The sequence below is a fragment of the Gavia stellata genome, chromosome 20 (assembly GCF_030936135.1).
Source record: "Gavia stellata isolate bGavSte3 chromosome 20, bGavSte3.hap2, whole genome shotgun sequence".
Lineage (NCBI taxonomy): Eukaryota > Metazoa > Chordata > Aves > Gaviiformes > Gaviidae > Gavia > Gavia stellata.
Window position 1 is genome coordinate 7087012 of NC_082613.1, and position 12992 is coordinate 7100003.

The following is a 12992-nucleotide window of genomic DNA, read 5'->3' on the forward strand; positions in this document are numbered from 1 at the left end:
GAACCCCAAAGCTTCCTAATTCCAGTAAATTTCAGCTATTAGCTTTTCACTTATTAAAAACCTTAAGAACCTTTATAAAAGTAGTAACAGAGTAAACATTCAGTTTTGGAAGGCGATATTTCATTTATTATCTTTTAAGCTTCCAGCTACTAGAAATGACCAGAGGCAATTCTTTGCTATACTTATTTGCTGCAAATTGGAAAGTTTCAGCAGGCAAACAGTTAAGAACTGGGGGAGGAGGAGGAGGGGAGGGGGGGGGGAGGAGGAGAGGGTTCGTTTCCTTTCCAGTTCTCATCATCCAGCATGCTCCGTTAGCAGTGCAGAGGTTAAAGCCTCTGAGGTAAAGCAATACTATTTATAATCATCAGCAATGTACTCTACATATTTGAAAGTCTGATTTCAGTCCTTTAAAGGCTGTCTCGGAAAGAGCGGCAACAGAAATTTGGACAAGCTGAAGTTTTCTCTCATTATTGTGAAGCAAAGGACATTTCTGAAGCTAAACAGCATTACTGCAGAATAAATATGCTAAGCATTGCGGGAAACCAGATGAAGTCTTAAATGAAAACATTTACGTTAATGTTTAACCCCTTTCACTTAAGCGAGATCTCTACATAAGCAACAGAATGAAAAATGCTGTCTGAATTCTGCTGAAGGACAATGGGACTCTATTTATTTTCATTATGCTGCCGTCTCCTGGTTAATTTTGTACAAGGTAAGGCTGAATAAATTAGATTGTAGGATGTCAGGTTTTTGCTTTTCCTTTATTAAAACACAACATTTCAATTTTTGTAAAGTGACAAATATTTTCAGTTCAGAAAGACCATTTCACTTTAAAAAATACTCAAATTTGCAATAAGGTTAATAATTTTTTTTTAGTCTATCATAAATGTACAGTAGGGTGGAGGTCACTACTACTAGTGTTGTTTGTATCCTAAACCCCACAATACTTATGAATACTTGTTATGCTCTATTGCAAGCAACTTGATTTTTTTTTACAGCCCTATAACTTGATGGTTTAAATAGCTTCCATAGTGTTTGTTTTAAATTGTTATGAGGTCAAAAACACTATGCAAGAGAAAAAACAAACAGGAAAACAGAAATAAATAGCAAGGATGAACAGGTAAACCTCCATAAATCTGTTTAATACTTATCATACTAATGCAGTATTTTTAAGTAAGAATGATTTAAAATTTCTAAGGCAGTATTAATTGGGTATGATGCAGAAATTTTTTCTTTTACTTGATGCGTGTCACAACACAGAATCAGACTCTGCATACTTACCCACGCTTAAAGAAAGAGCAAAGCAAAGTAAAAGGCAGTTAAAAGTGCTGATTTTAACATTAAGTTTTTAGACAACTGAGTATTCACTTGCTTATAAAATGTCTACAGTAATGCCTACATAAACACCTTTCAGGCAAAAACAGACGTAGAAAGATTTGGAAATGAGGAGTTAATGCCTTTTAACCATTTTATTAGAAGTTCATTTACTTCACTGAATTATGAAGTCATACGTACTAAACTTTATCTAAATGTTAATATTAAGCAAATACAAAGAGTACAGGCAGAATATTTAGAGGTGCAATGATGCAGTCCAAAATCCTATGGTAGGAAGAAACAGTGAATTGTACCATGATTTGCAACTACAAAATGCACAGCAAAGTACATAGCTAATGGGGTCTTGATGAACTGAGATGATATTTCACAGGCTTATTTTCAGGCATAAACATAATTCCACTTTTCTCTAGAGTTCACCTTTTTAATTGAGATGGAGGAGCTCAGGCTTACAACAACAATTTTCTGTTAAGTAATATCCATAAAAGCAGCCACAAAAGTGCTTGAAAATCCCTACAAACAGGTTGTTTTTTGAAGAATGCCAAACACTACTTTCAACACTTTTGAAAATTAAGGTAACTTCATCCTCCAGATTTAGAAAACCCATCCGTAACACAGAAAAGGTTAAGTTTCAGAGAGAAATTCTGATAACAATAAATGCCTATAATGGCACTCTTGTATAATAAAATTAAAAGGCAAGACAGGCATAGACTGGGTTATGCCTGGACAGTGGATCTTCTCAACAGTACGATATTCTTGCTTTTCAATGGCAGGAGGAAATATGGTAGCATAGTCCCTGACAGCAGACAATAGCATAGGGGCTAGAGAATTCTTCTAAGTGAGAAATTTCATACACAATGGGACTAACAGCTGCAATTCTAGCTCTAAATCTGGCAAAACACTAGCAGAAAGCCAATGCTTTCATTCTGTAATATACCCTGAGGCTGAAAGATGTAAAATTCTGTTCTTGTAGGCAAGGCTTCATCATTTAGTCATTTCCCAGAAACACGTTAATGCTAGAGAAGGAATTGTTTCCTCTTACCTGATAATGGGGTGTTTGTGTACTTTTGTGCTGCCATATAAAATATAGCTTCTAGATGCCATGCAGTTCAATAGGAAAAATCCATAGTAAACACTTAACAACCTGAAACATCCCTGAAAGCTATTATTTGAAGGGTAATAAAAATTTAACTGTATGAAATGAACAGGTTATAGCTTGGCTCCCTAGGGAACTATCCTTTGAAACCTGTTGACAAAGATGTATTTAATGAAAAAAACCCCTGACGAGCACACTTATTCTGTACAGATGTTCTATATTGTATGCAGGTATAAAGTCCCAAATACTTCTGTGTGTCTTCAGTGTAATTCTTATGTTCAGAATGAACCCTCCCTGTGATGTACTATGGAGACCACATCACATTCACTAATTCAGAGTAACCTCAATGCTCCTCCTGTAATTATTCACTCAGAATAAACCCATTTTTGTGACTCCAGGTCCACAAAAATCAGTGCTTCCCCAACAGACACTCCCTCTCCCTAACTTCTACTGTTGGGTACATAATGGCCTTTATGCAAATCTATTCTCAGCTCTAGTAGTCAGCTGGTAGCAGGCTACAGAACTGGGGTATTTAATTTTTACTGTGAAAATCCTGGCTTTCACCTTTCAGTGGTGTTCATTTTCTCCTCCTTTCCACACAATATTGAAAGGCTGACATGGATTGACATCATTCTGTGATTTAATTTGTTGAAGTTTTTTGTTCAAATGGTTGAAAGACTCATATCATGCTTGTTTACCCAGTAAATATATCCCCTAGGAGCTGTGAAGAAAAAATATTCTTCTGGGACCTGATTTCCTAATGTTTTTCTTTGGCCTGTGCATTCAATGCAGACTGAAGAGCACTGCTGACAGAACGTAGAAGAAAAATGGATGAACCCTCCACCTAACACACAACTCCACTTTCTGGAATGCTAAGTGGAAAAGAGGCATTCTTCCAGCATGAAATCCAGTGCATACCAGTAAGGACAGTAAGATAAATACATTCTTTCCCAACAGCCTAATAAGATTTTTAAATTGTGGTATTAGAGTATCCATTCTCTTGGTTCAAATTATGTATTTTTAATGCTTTTAAAATTCTATGCCTCTTTTCTACTTTAACTACAATGCCCTCTTTATTTTCAAGCTTCTAAGACAGATGTATACTGAGTTTTCATTAAAGTGTTTTCTACTTCTTTCTAATGAAAACATAGTGCCTTCTAACCACAATAGCACTCCTATAAAGAAACTACCTTTATAAAAATATGCTTGTTCTCTGTTCCTACGTAATAACAAATATGTTGTGATGTTGACAGCTGCAAAGCATGAAATATTTACAGGTGAAATACAAATTTTGTTAAAAATAAATTCATTGAATAAAATAAGAGAAAATTAATTCTCTTTAAGGAAGATTTTAGTTAAATTTAACTATTAAGCTTAACAGCAGTAGATGGACCATTCCCCCAAACCTGGAATTTTCTGTAGGAAGTTCTATACCAAATGCTTCAATGATAAAGACTTCATATAATTGCTGTGGGATTCAGGACAGCTGCACTCTCATTATTCTTATTTTTCAACAAGGTATACGTAAGAAAAAAATCACAATGGAAAAACTCCTATGCCAATACTGATGTAAAATACAGTTATCACTGAATGCTAATACTGGCAGTAGTGTACTTATCTCAGGATATGCACGTATGTTAAAAATAAGAAGTAAGTGTTGCCTGCATGTTCTGTTTTCCAAAGCACTAATACAAAGATGTCAGAGAAAAAAAAAAATCTCTCAAAGAGTTAGAAACATTTGCTGACTTTATAAGGATAAAACCAGTGTATTTTGTGGATTACGTTTTTGTCTCTTCCTTTTGTTTATTTAATAAATTTTCTGCTGATTTAATTTACTGAATTCTGGTCCTCTGGCAGAACTTAAGGTTTCCCAGGCCTTACAGAAATCTCAGCAGCAGCTGTCCCTTAGCACACGGTGCTCACCCATCTTCCCTATTCCAAAGCTAGACCTTGACCAGCCTACGGCACTGGACTCACCTATTGGCACACACATTGCCTGAAAGCAGAAGAAACTTCTGTCCGATAGGCTAGGCCCCCTTTGCTCAAGTAATACTGTAAAAAGCCATTTTGTGTGCTTTGGATAATTTTGTTTGTCATAGAAAGACTGCTTCATGCCTCTGCAAGTACCATTTCCAGTGGGTGAGTTCACTGCAACGTGAGTATGCACATGGGCACACACGCAGTTCCTCCTAGTAACTGGAAAGAGACTAATCTCAACATTTATAAATGCATCACTAACACGTCATCTATTAAAAAAAAAGTAGTCAAAAAGGTTCTCTCCCTCTCTTTATCTCACTTTTCCTTTCAGATAATCTGAATGCTTAATTAAACTATGATGAGAAGACAGTATCTGGAAAATAGAAGATGAACCCACTTGATGCAACAAAATCAGGATTTTTAGTGTGCATTGCTGTCTGTATGTTCATCTACACTTTTATCTACCTAAAGGATACACTTTCTGAAGAGCCAAATGAACAAAAAATTAATGCAAAGATAGCAGAGTGTGGATTTTACCCGGATGAACTTTGTTCAGCTCTTTTTGTCGGGAAAACCGCTGCCTTTAAAATTGGAAACTTTTGTCAGAATACCTACCAACCTAAACCACTCAGCTGCATTCAGACTTCATGCAACTGCTCCATGGTTTTGAAGACTCTGCATTTTATCACAAGACCACTGTCAGATGAAGAAGGAAATTTCTCATTAGCATACATTATCACAATTCACAAGGAGCTGGAAATGTTTGTAAAGCTGCTAAGAGCTATTTATATGCCTCAGAATATTTACTGCATACATGTTGATGAAAAGTCACCAAAAGATTATAAAGCTGCTGTACAAAACATCGTTAATTGCTTTGAAAATATTTTTATTTCCTCAAAAAGAGAAAATGTTGTTTATGCAGGATTTTCAAGATTACAAGCTGATATTAATTGCATGAGAGATCTAGTTCATTCCAAAATTCAGTGGAATTATGTTATTAATCTATGTGGTCAAGATTATCCCATTAAAACAAACAAAGACATTATACAATACATCAAAAGTAAATGGAATGGTAAAAATATGACTCCTGGGGTAGTCCAACCACTTCATATGAAACACAGGACACAGGTTAGTTACAGAGAATATGTACATTCTGGAATGTCATACGTGTATCCAACAAAGAATATAAAAGCTAAACCTCCATATAATTTGACAATATATTTTGGTAGTGCCTATTACATACTCACTAAAGAATTTGTAGAGTTTACATTGACTGATGCACGTGCAAAAGATTTGCTTGAATGGTCAAGAGACACGTACAGTCCGGATGAACACTACTGGGTCACACTGAATCGTTTAAATGGTAAGATACATGTTATTTCTACTATGAATAACCCCTGGACCAACAGCATTGTAAGGTCACTGACACAGAGGGCTAGCAAGCTCCAATTCAGAGCTTATCACCATCACTTAATTGAGTTACATTGCATCAATATGGTCATTTCTTCAGCCTTGATGCTGCCCTTTCAAACAGTCACAACTCCTGATGACTGAGAAACAAAGCTTGATTACAGAAAAGTACTACTTATGGTGCAGACCATTAGCTACAAGGCTAGAAAAACGCTAATTAAAAGAAGTATATGTTTTTGCTACATAAAAGCTCATGCTCTCAAGGAATGAAAAAAAGCAATAAAACTGAGAATTATGTCTGTTCTTATGATGTAAATATCTCTAAATAAATACTTAACATAGCTGCATTTAAAAAGTCTTCAGCAATGAAAATTTTCCCTGTAATAAGTAGAAAGAAATCTTAATCAGAACCTTATGTTTTTAAAGATGCTCCAGGGGCTACACCCAATGCAAACTGGGAAGGAAACATACGAGCCATTAAATGGAAAGATCAAGAAGGAACCATACACAAAGGCTGCAAAGGTAATGTGAATTTTGATCATGAACTCAAATTTGATTCACTGACTAGCATTCATTGCAAGTTACATATCATGCTTTAAACTAGCCATTAAGTGTGCCGCAGTGGTCATACATATTTTATTTTGGAAGTATCAAATAAAACAGCAAGCCATCCTACTAAATTACTCCACTGTATCCAATATAAATAGCTTCTGATATATTCTTGCAAAGATCGTCACAGTATCCATATACTGACAACTGTTCTTTCAACCTCCAATTACCAATGCATTAACTTGATTGATCAGTTTTCAGTGAAGAGTAGGTGGTTTACTTGACAAGCGTGCTTGTCAGATACTTTCATCAACATTGGGTTAAATCTCTTCAATTTCAACAATAATAAAAAAAGGAGAATAGTGCTGACCACATGGAGAGGATGCAAAAAAAATTTAAAATATGTAATTGTATAAACTCAGCACAGTAAAGTACTGCATGATTAAACAGGTATCCAAATAGAAGTAGGAGATTAGAACTTCAGCGTGCCCAACTACAGGACGCAATATTAAGCGGAGCAACATGTTAGTAAAGCAGTTGGAGGTAACATGTATCCCTTTGTGTAAAATACAAAACCAAGCCCTTGCCTTTATGTTTGAAATTCAGCATTATCCTCTAGATTTGATTTCACATAGAGTGTTCTTGAAATAAGGTAATTTTTGTTAGTAACACTACAGAGTTAAACTATTTTTTTAAGTGATTCTGTTCAGCTTTCTGCTGCTTTCAGATACCTTCAATCTGTCTTTGCAGGTCATTACATCAGAGACATTTGTGTCTACGGACTAGGGGATTTGCAGTGGATTATTGAGTCACCTCATTTGTTTGCCAACAAATTTGAGCCTGCAACATATCCACTTGTTATGGACTGCCTAGAGAGACACTACAGGCTTAAAGTACTGCACCAGGCAGAAGTCCCGATTGAAGATCACTGGCGTTTTCAGGAAGAGAACTACTTCAACATGAAGCTGAATGTTTGAGCTTAACTAACATCTAAACAAGTGTTCAAAATACTGACAGAAGCCATTAATATCTTTAGCCATAGACTTCACTCTGTGCATTACAGCATGAGGGTAAGCATAATACTGTACTACCAGTCTGCCAGTGAAATAAACAGGCTTTATTTCTTACAGTAAGATAATGAGCAACAACTGCTAATGGGTTAATTCTCAAAGAAAATAACATGTCTAAATCTATAACTTACTGAAGACAAGGGGGAAGTTCATAATCCTTTAAGTGACTTATTTAACTGGAAAAATACATATTCCTCATGTCTGCAGCCAAGAAAAGGACTAACTGGTATGAAAATAATAAAATGGAAGCAACGAGGAACAAAGATAAAATACGAAGAGCACAAGTTAAAGTCATGCCTACTGTATGTCTTATGAAATAGATTATTTTGAATAATGAAGTTCACGCTAAAATTTCAGAGCTTGTAGATAAGCAAGTGACCACCAGTTTCAGACACGGTCCATTTCACTGGTTGTTTTTTTTTTTTTTTGTGTCCAGCTGCATCTCTAATTTCATTGTGTAGCATGGCAATATCACTCTTGCACTACTCAGGCTGTGCTCCTAATAAAAAGGGTGTGTGTGCCAGTAACAGTAGTAGGGGTCCTGCAATGCATGTTTACCTATAAGTCCCTGTTTCTGAGCCTCTGCAGGAGTTTAGGGCAAGGAGACATGGGAAATTTGAGGCCAGGGAACAAAGGCAAACTGAGTGAAAAGCCATCTTTCAATCCCAGTGTACCCAGCTGAAGGAAACAAAACTTCCCTGAACATTGCAACAGTCCGCAGCAATTGGAGATAACACCTAGCAGCAACCAGGACAAGCATCTGATTTCCCAAACCCTCTGCAGACTCAATCCAGCACTCGCTGGTCTACAGTAAGGAAGTGGCTTTCAACATACAACACAGGCAAAACTAGGGAACAGTAATAAAAAAAGAACAAGGATCCAGCCCTTTTCCAGGCAAGAGCTGCTCCTTCCTCTTCAGGACTCTTAAATTAATCCTTTCACTTGTGCAACCAAAAGGACTGGGGGAATATGAGGAAACAGAGAAGATATGGGTGGTGTTCTTTCATACAATATGACAACTCTTCCACAGGATTAAACACTGTCTCCAGAGGTCTTTAGTTAGGTGGTACTGACAGAAAGAGGCTAGGAGAAACCTGAATTGTGAGAAGTCATTTCAAACTGTTTGTCCTTTAAAAGTACTTTGGCAAGAATGCAGATTAAAGTTTCATTCCAGTAAATCCAAATAAACTCCCAGTTTTTTTGCATGAATCTGATGGGAACTAATAAAATATATCCTGTTACTTACAAGCTGACTTGATCAGAAGCTACAAATTATAAATAAATGTCTAGGAGCAATTTAGAAGTAAGCTTCAATATGCACCCAAAATATCACTCAGTTTTTACACAAAAACTGACTTACAGATTAAGCATTTTATTAAAAAAAAATAATCAAATGAATCAACAAATGACCCAAGAATAGAACATGAAGTTTCTTATTAAAAACTTATTCCCAGGTTCCTGGAACTGTACTGCTCATTTTCCCACACGAGTTTCTTGGAGACATAATTTGTTTCAAATGAACTTTAACCTGAAGAAAGACCATCTGGTCCCTATTTATTTACAGGAACTTACAAACTCAACCCAAAGTACTGTACTCAGTACATGGCCTGTACTCAGTTTCATGTATAACCCAGGACTTGTTGGAGATGCTTTTTTATGTAGGAAAGTAAAGAAAAAGAAAAAAACCCCATCATGCAGCATGTTCACACTGAGCTTGCTGAGAGTCCATCTGAAAACCATTACTGAAGCTAATGGGTCTCTAGCATGTATTAATCATAGCAATATTCATAATTGATTTCTCTCCAAACCACACCCAATCCACTGTAGGGCACTGCCAGCATTTACCCACTCCATGTTGTCTTCTAAAACGTGAATGGAACGTTCCTTTTTACCGTCGTTGCAGCAAATCCAGTATCGAGCTTTCACCTTTCGTCACCGTCACACAGAACAATTGTTGTGTCTCAGTTCTGAACTGAGTTAAAAGGAGAAATCCAATAGCAAGGTGCTACATAGCATGGGCTTGGTTTGCAGAAGCTGAACTAGTCAAACTGGAAAAAAAAAATCTGCACAAATAACCCTCTTAAAATATAATTTAGGTATGACTTTACCCATGTCAGTTCAGAAATCATTGGAGCATGATCCTCCTTCCTTAAAGGATTCTGTATTTTAAACAAAATTTTACATATATAAAACCCCCAGGAAAATAATAATTAAACCAGCCCATTCTCAATCGTTAAGAAACAATATTCTATTCATTATTCTGAGTGACCATAACCACATTATATTCTTGAAAGATTTTTTTACTTCTAACAACAGTAAAAGAGTAATGGAACTGTGAAAGCTGAGAGCATTTAAACATACATAAAAAATGCTCATTAAGTTCTATATGTTATCATGTTATAAGTAGATCGATCACAACTCTTAGATCTCAGCAACCAATGTTTACTAACTTTTGATGACTGTTGATCTAAGAGCAAATAGTGTCAATGTGACCTTGTTCAAGGAAACACTATGCTCTCTACCATCCTGCACACACTAACTCTGTATCTGAGAGACATATGCATAACTTCTGTTTCAAAAAGCCTGAGGCATATGCTCAATAGCTCTCTATCTAATTTAAACATTTGATTAAGTGTTTTACATGGCACAGACTTTAATAGTTAGGTTATTATTTCAAGTGTGTATTAAGAGTATGTTGACTCTGAAAACAGTTCCAAAATAAATTTTAAAGTGACACAAGAAATTATGTTTTAAAATGTAATCTCGTCCTTAACTTCCAGAGTGACTACCTGAACTCTCAGAAGGACTTCCACCACAGATTCAATAACGACTACCCTGTCTCCAAACTACCTCAGCACACTATTACACCAATAACAACTTCTTAGGAGAATCAACATAAAAAATTGGTAATGGTGCCTTTTTCAACCCCCCAAAAGTGAGGTTAAATAGGTGTTATGCATTGCTAGGTAACTCTTTTATTCCATCATTTCTAAAAGCATATTTTTTGTCATATAGCAAACTTCCAAACAAGCAGGCACCAAAGATTGCCCACGCAAGAATCAGGAAGCCAGTTAGAACAGAAATTCCAAAACATTTAATCACTTTGGGCCCCATCAAAATCTACAGACCACCACAGATGAGCACTAACTCACAATCTACAAGATCCCATCAAATACAAAAAGAGTGACGAGAAACAGTCCTGCTTGTTCTTTTAATTTTAGTAGTCTGTTGGAGAATTAAACACAACAATAGGTGAGAACATCCTATTCAAAAGTGCAAATACTAAACTGACAATTTCCATGACACATACAATTCTTCCTGATGAACAGGAAGCAGGAGGCAGCAGAAAACTCCTGATCTTCAGAGTTTCTGCTGCAGAATACATATCACCAAACTCCATTATCTGGAAGCAAAGTTGTTTCTCTTCCTGCTGACTGAAAGTCCTATACTGCACATTTTGGCATGTGACTTAGTAACAATAGTTTAAATTTTCTCTTCTTACTGTACAAAACCTCAAAAATACGGCACAAACAAAATGCACTTATGTGTAAAAAGGTATTATAAGTTTTACTTGTATTCGTAAGTTGCTCTATTTTAGACAAAGCTCTTTTTCAACTCTTTTCAGTCTAAATAGTTAGAAACTTCAAAATTTGTCCCAAGCAATTAATCTAACAAGCTTGCTATCCAATATAAACCACCACTAAAAAATTCTCATTGCTCTTTCAAAAAATCTTTGGCCAGGGAGTTTTATAGTTTGGCAAGACGGTTCAAAGCATTTACCATTCAGGCAATAAAAGACAATCTCTCTCAACATTGCTACAGTGTCTGACGAGTTTTCACATTTTAATGGTCTTTTTAAACTTGAATCCTTCAGTATCCTGCTACTTAAGACATGAAGCAAGAAAGAAAAGTTTACTTCCAAGGGACGTAAGTCACTTAGAAAAAGTCCTCACACATTAATTACAGTTGCCTTACTAAAAGTCTTCCATCCACGACAGTTCCCTCTCACATTCTTGTGCCTTTCCCTAGTACCAATACAGTCTTTTTAACAATTCCAGTAGAAACAGATAAATATATGTACTTGTCAGCTCTTCATGTAAACTTTCTATTGAAGCGAAATATGTTTTTTTGAAAGAGAACTCTGACAGAAAGACTGCTTCATCTTTCCTGTACCTAGACTCCATAAAGCCTTTCAAATCTAGTATTACAGCAAATACTGTCGAGATAAACCAAAGAATGCTGAATTGTTCATCTTGGGGCTTTCCATTCCCTTGAATTAGGCAAAATCTGCATATGCATTCATTTTTTTCCTAAACACTTATTTTGTGACCTGCATATCACTGGGCAAACAGATTGCTCTATTTCTTGTATGAGCTGCCACAGAAAAAAAAAAGAAAACTGAGCAGTGAGACAACTGTCTGTGGGACTTCCCACAAAGTGGTAAGCGTTCCCATGAGCCAAGCCAGAAGGCCTGGAAAGGAAGCAACCCTTTGCTCTGAGCACAGGAAAGTAATTTCCTATAGTTTCATGAAGCACAACGTTTTATGATACACGTCTTGTAACATGTAAATATATGTTCATTACCTAGTTCAGATGATCTAGTTTAAAGTATACGAGTATGAAGGTGAGGACTGCAGAATTGTAGTTTGGGCTGCTGGATATCTGTATTCTCTGGTGAATGTTTTTACTGCATCATTCCAGCATCTGTTTGACAAAGTCCTTTGGGAAACCATTGCTGTTTACAATTTAGCAGACTATCAATACTGCTCTGTGGGCTCATAGGTGAAATTAATGCACAAGAATAGCTTGTTTTGAAAGAGCTTTCTTGAATTTCACAGTAGCGGGGAATAGAAGTGCCACACAGCTCCTAGACTGACACTCGTCCAGTTTACATCCATGCTATAAACCTCGTCCCCTGGGATGAACTGAAAACACAGATTCTGCTAGCTGAAAAGAGAGACTGAATACATAACGTAAACAAGCAAATACAGGATTATTCTTTTCGAACTACTTTCATCATGTCACTCTGTGAAGTCTCATAATGTCTCTGCACACAGACATGGCAGGGGCACATAGGGCTGGGCATCTGGGCACATACTGGCAGATGGAAGGTGGCAAGGCCATAAAAAAAAAACATGCTGTGGCCCACATGGATCCCATAGGTTGGATTTTGGTTCAAAAAACATACTGTAATTCTTAAAATACAGCAGTTAGCACCAGTAGAAACATATTCAAACATTCTGTACTTCAGAAAATTTTCTGCATTTTGAAAGAACATGTACCAGAAGAGGATTCTGTTTGTTAATAAACAATTTCTAATCCCAGTGTATGTACAATACACAACACTTCATTTTTTTCCCTTCTTCATTAGTTCTGGTTCATTTTACTCTATGCCCCATTGCTGCATAAAGACAGAATGTGCTGGGGGAATGCTGCTAATTAGCGCCTTGGATATAAACAAACTGTTAGCTACCAGAAAGCATGGCAACCAGTTCCCCATGATCCTATTTAGAAAAGTTCTGGTACTCTTCTTGATTCTGAATACAGAATGAGAACAT

At 36.4% G+C, this 12992-nt stretch overlaps 2 protein-coding genes across 5 annotated transcripts in view; one reads left to right on the plus strand and one right to left on the minus strand.

The window, feature by feature from the left end:
* Window positions 1-12992, minus strand: part of RTF2 (replication termination factor 2) — a 30386-nt gene that overhangs the window by 12698 nt on the left and 4696 nt on the right. The gene's annotated exons all lie outside the window — the stretch shown is intronic.
* On the plus strand, window positions 332-8643 carry LOC104252387 (beta-1,3-galactosyl-O-glycosyl-glycoprotein beta-1,6-N-acetylglucosaminyltransferase 7). Of its 3 annotated transcripts, none has more exons than XM_059827166.1 (5): window positions 332-712; window positions 3221-3357; window positions 4737-5768; window positions 6242-6337; window positions 7115-8643. In XM_059827166.1, the coding sequence occupies exons 3-5, from the start codon at window positions 4793-4795 to the stop codon at window positions 7339-7341; spliced, it is 1299 nt and encodes a 432-aa protein (XP_059683149.1). In that variant the 5' UTR covers window positions 332-712; window positions 3221-3357; window positions 4737-4792; the 3' UTR covers window positions 7342-8643. The 3 variants fall into 3 exon arrangements, with proteins under 3 accessions (XP_059683149.1, XP_009805293.2, XP_059683150.1); XM_009806991.2 differs by having other exon boundaries at window positions 3221-3348; XM_059827167.1 differs by lacking the exon at window positions 3221-3357.

What these genes read in the sequence shown, in the direction of transcription:
- LOC104252387 (XM_059827166.1), top strand. Translation starts at nt 4,793, where the DNA reads ATGAACCCACTTGATGCAACAAAATCAGGATTTTTAGTGTGCATTGCT. An exon ending in CACACTGAATCGTTTAAATG is followed by an intron (nt 5,769 to 6,241) that starts GTAAGATACATG and finishes ATGTTTTTAAAG; the next exon opens with ATGCTCCAGGGGCTACACCC. An exon ending in CATACACAAAGGCTGCAAAG is followed by an intron (nt 6,338 to 7,114) that starts GTAATGTGAATT and finishes CTGTCTTTGCAG; the next exon opens with GTCATTACATCAGAGACATT.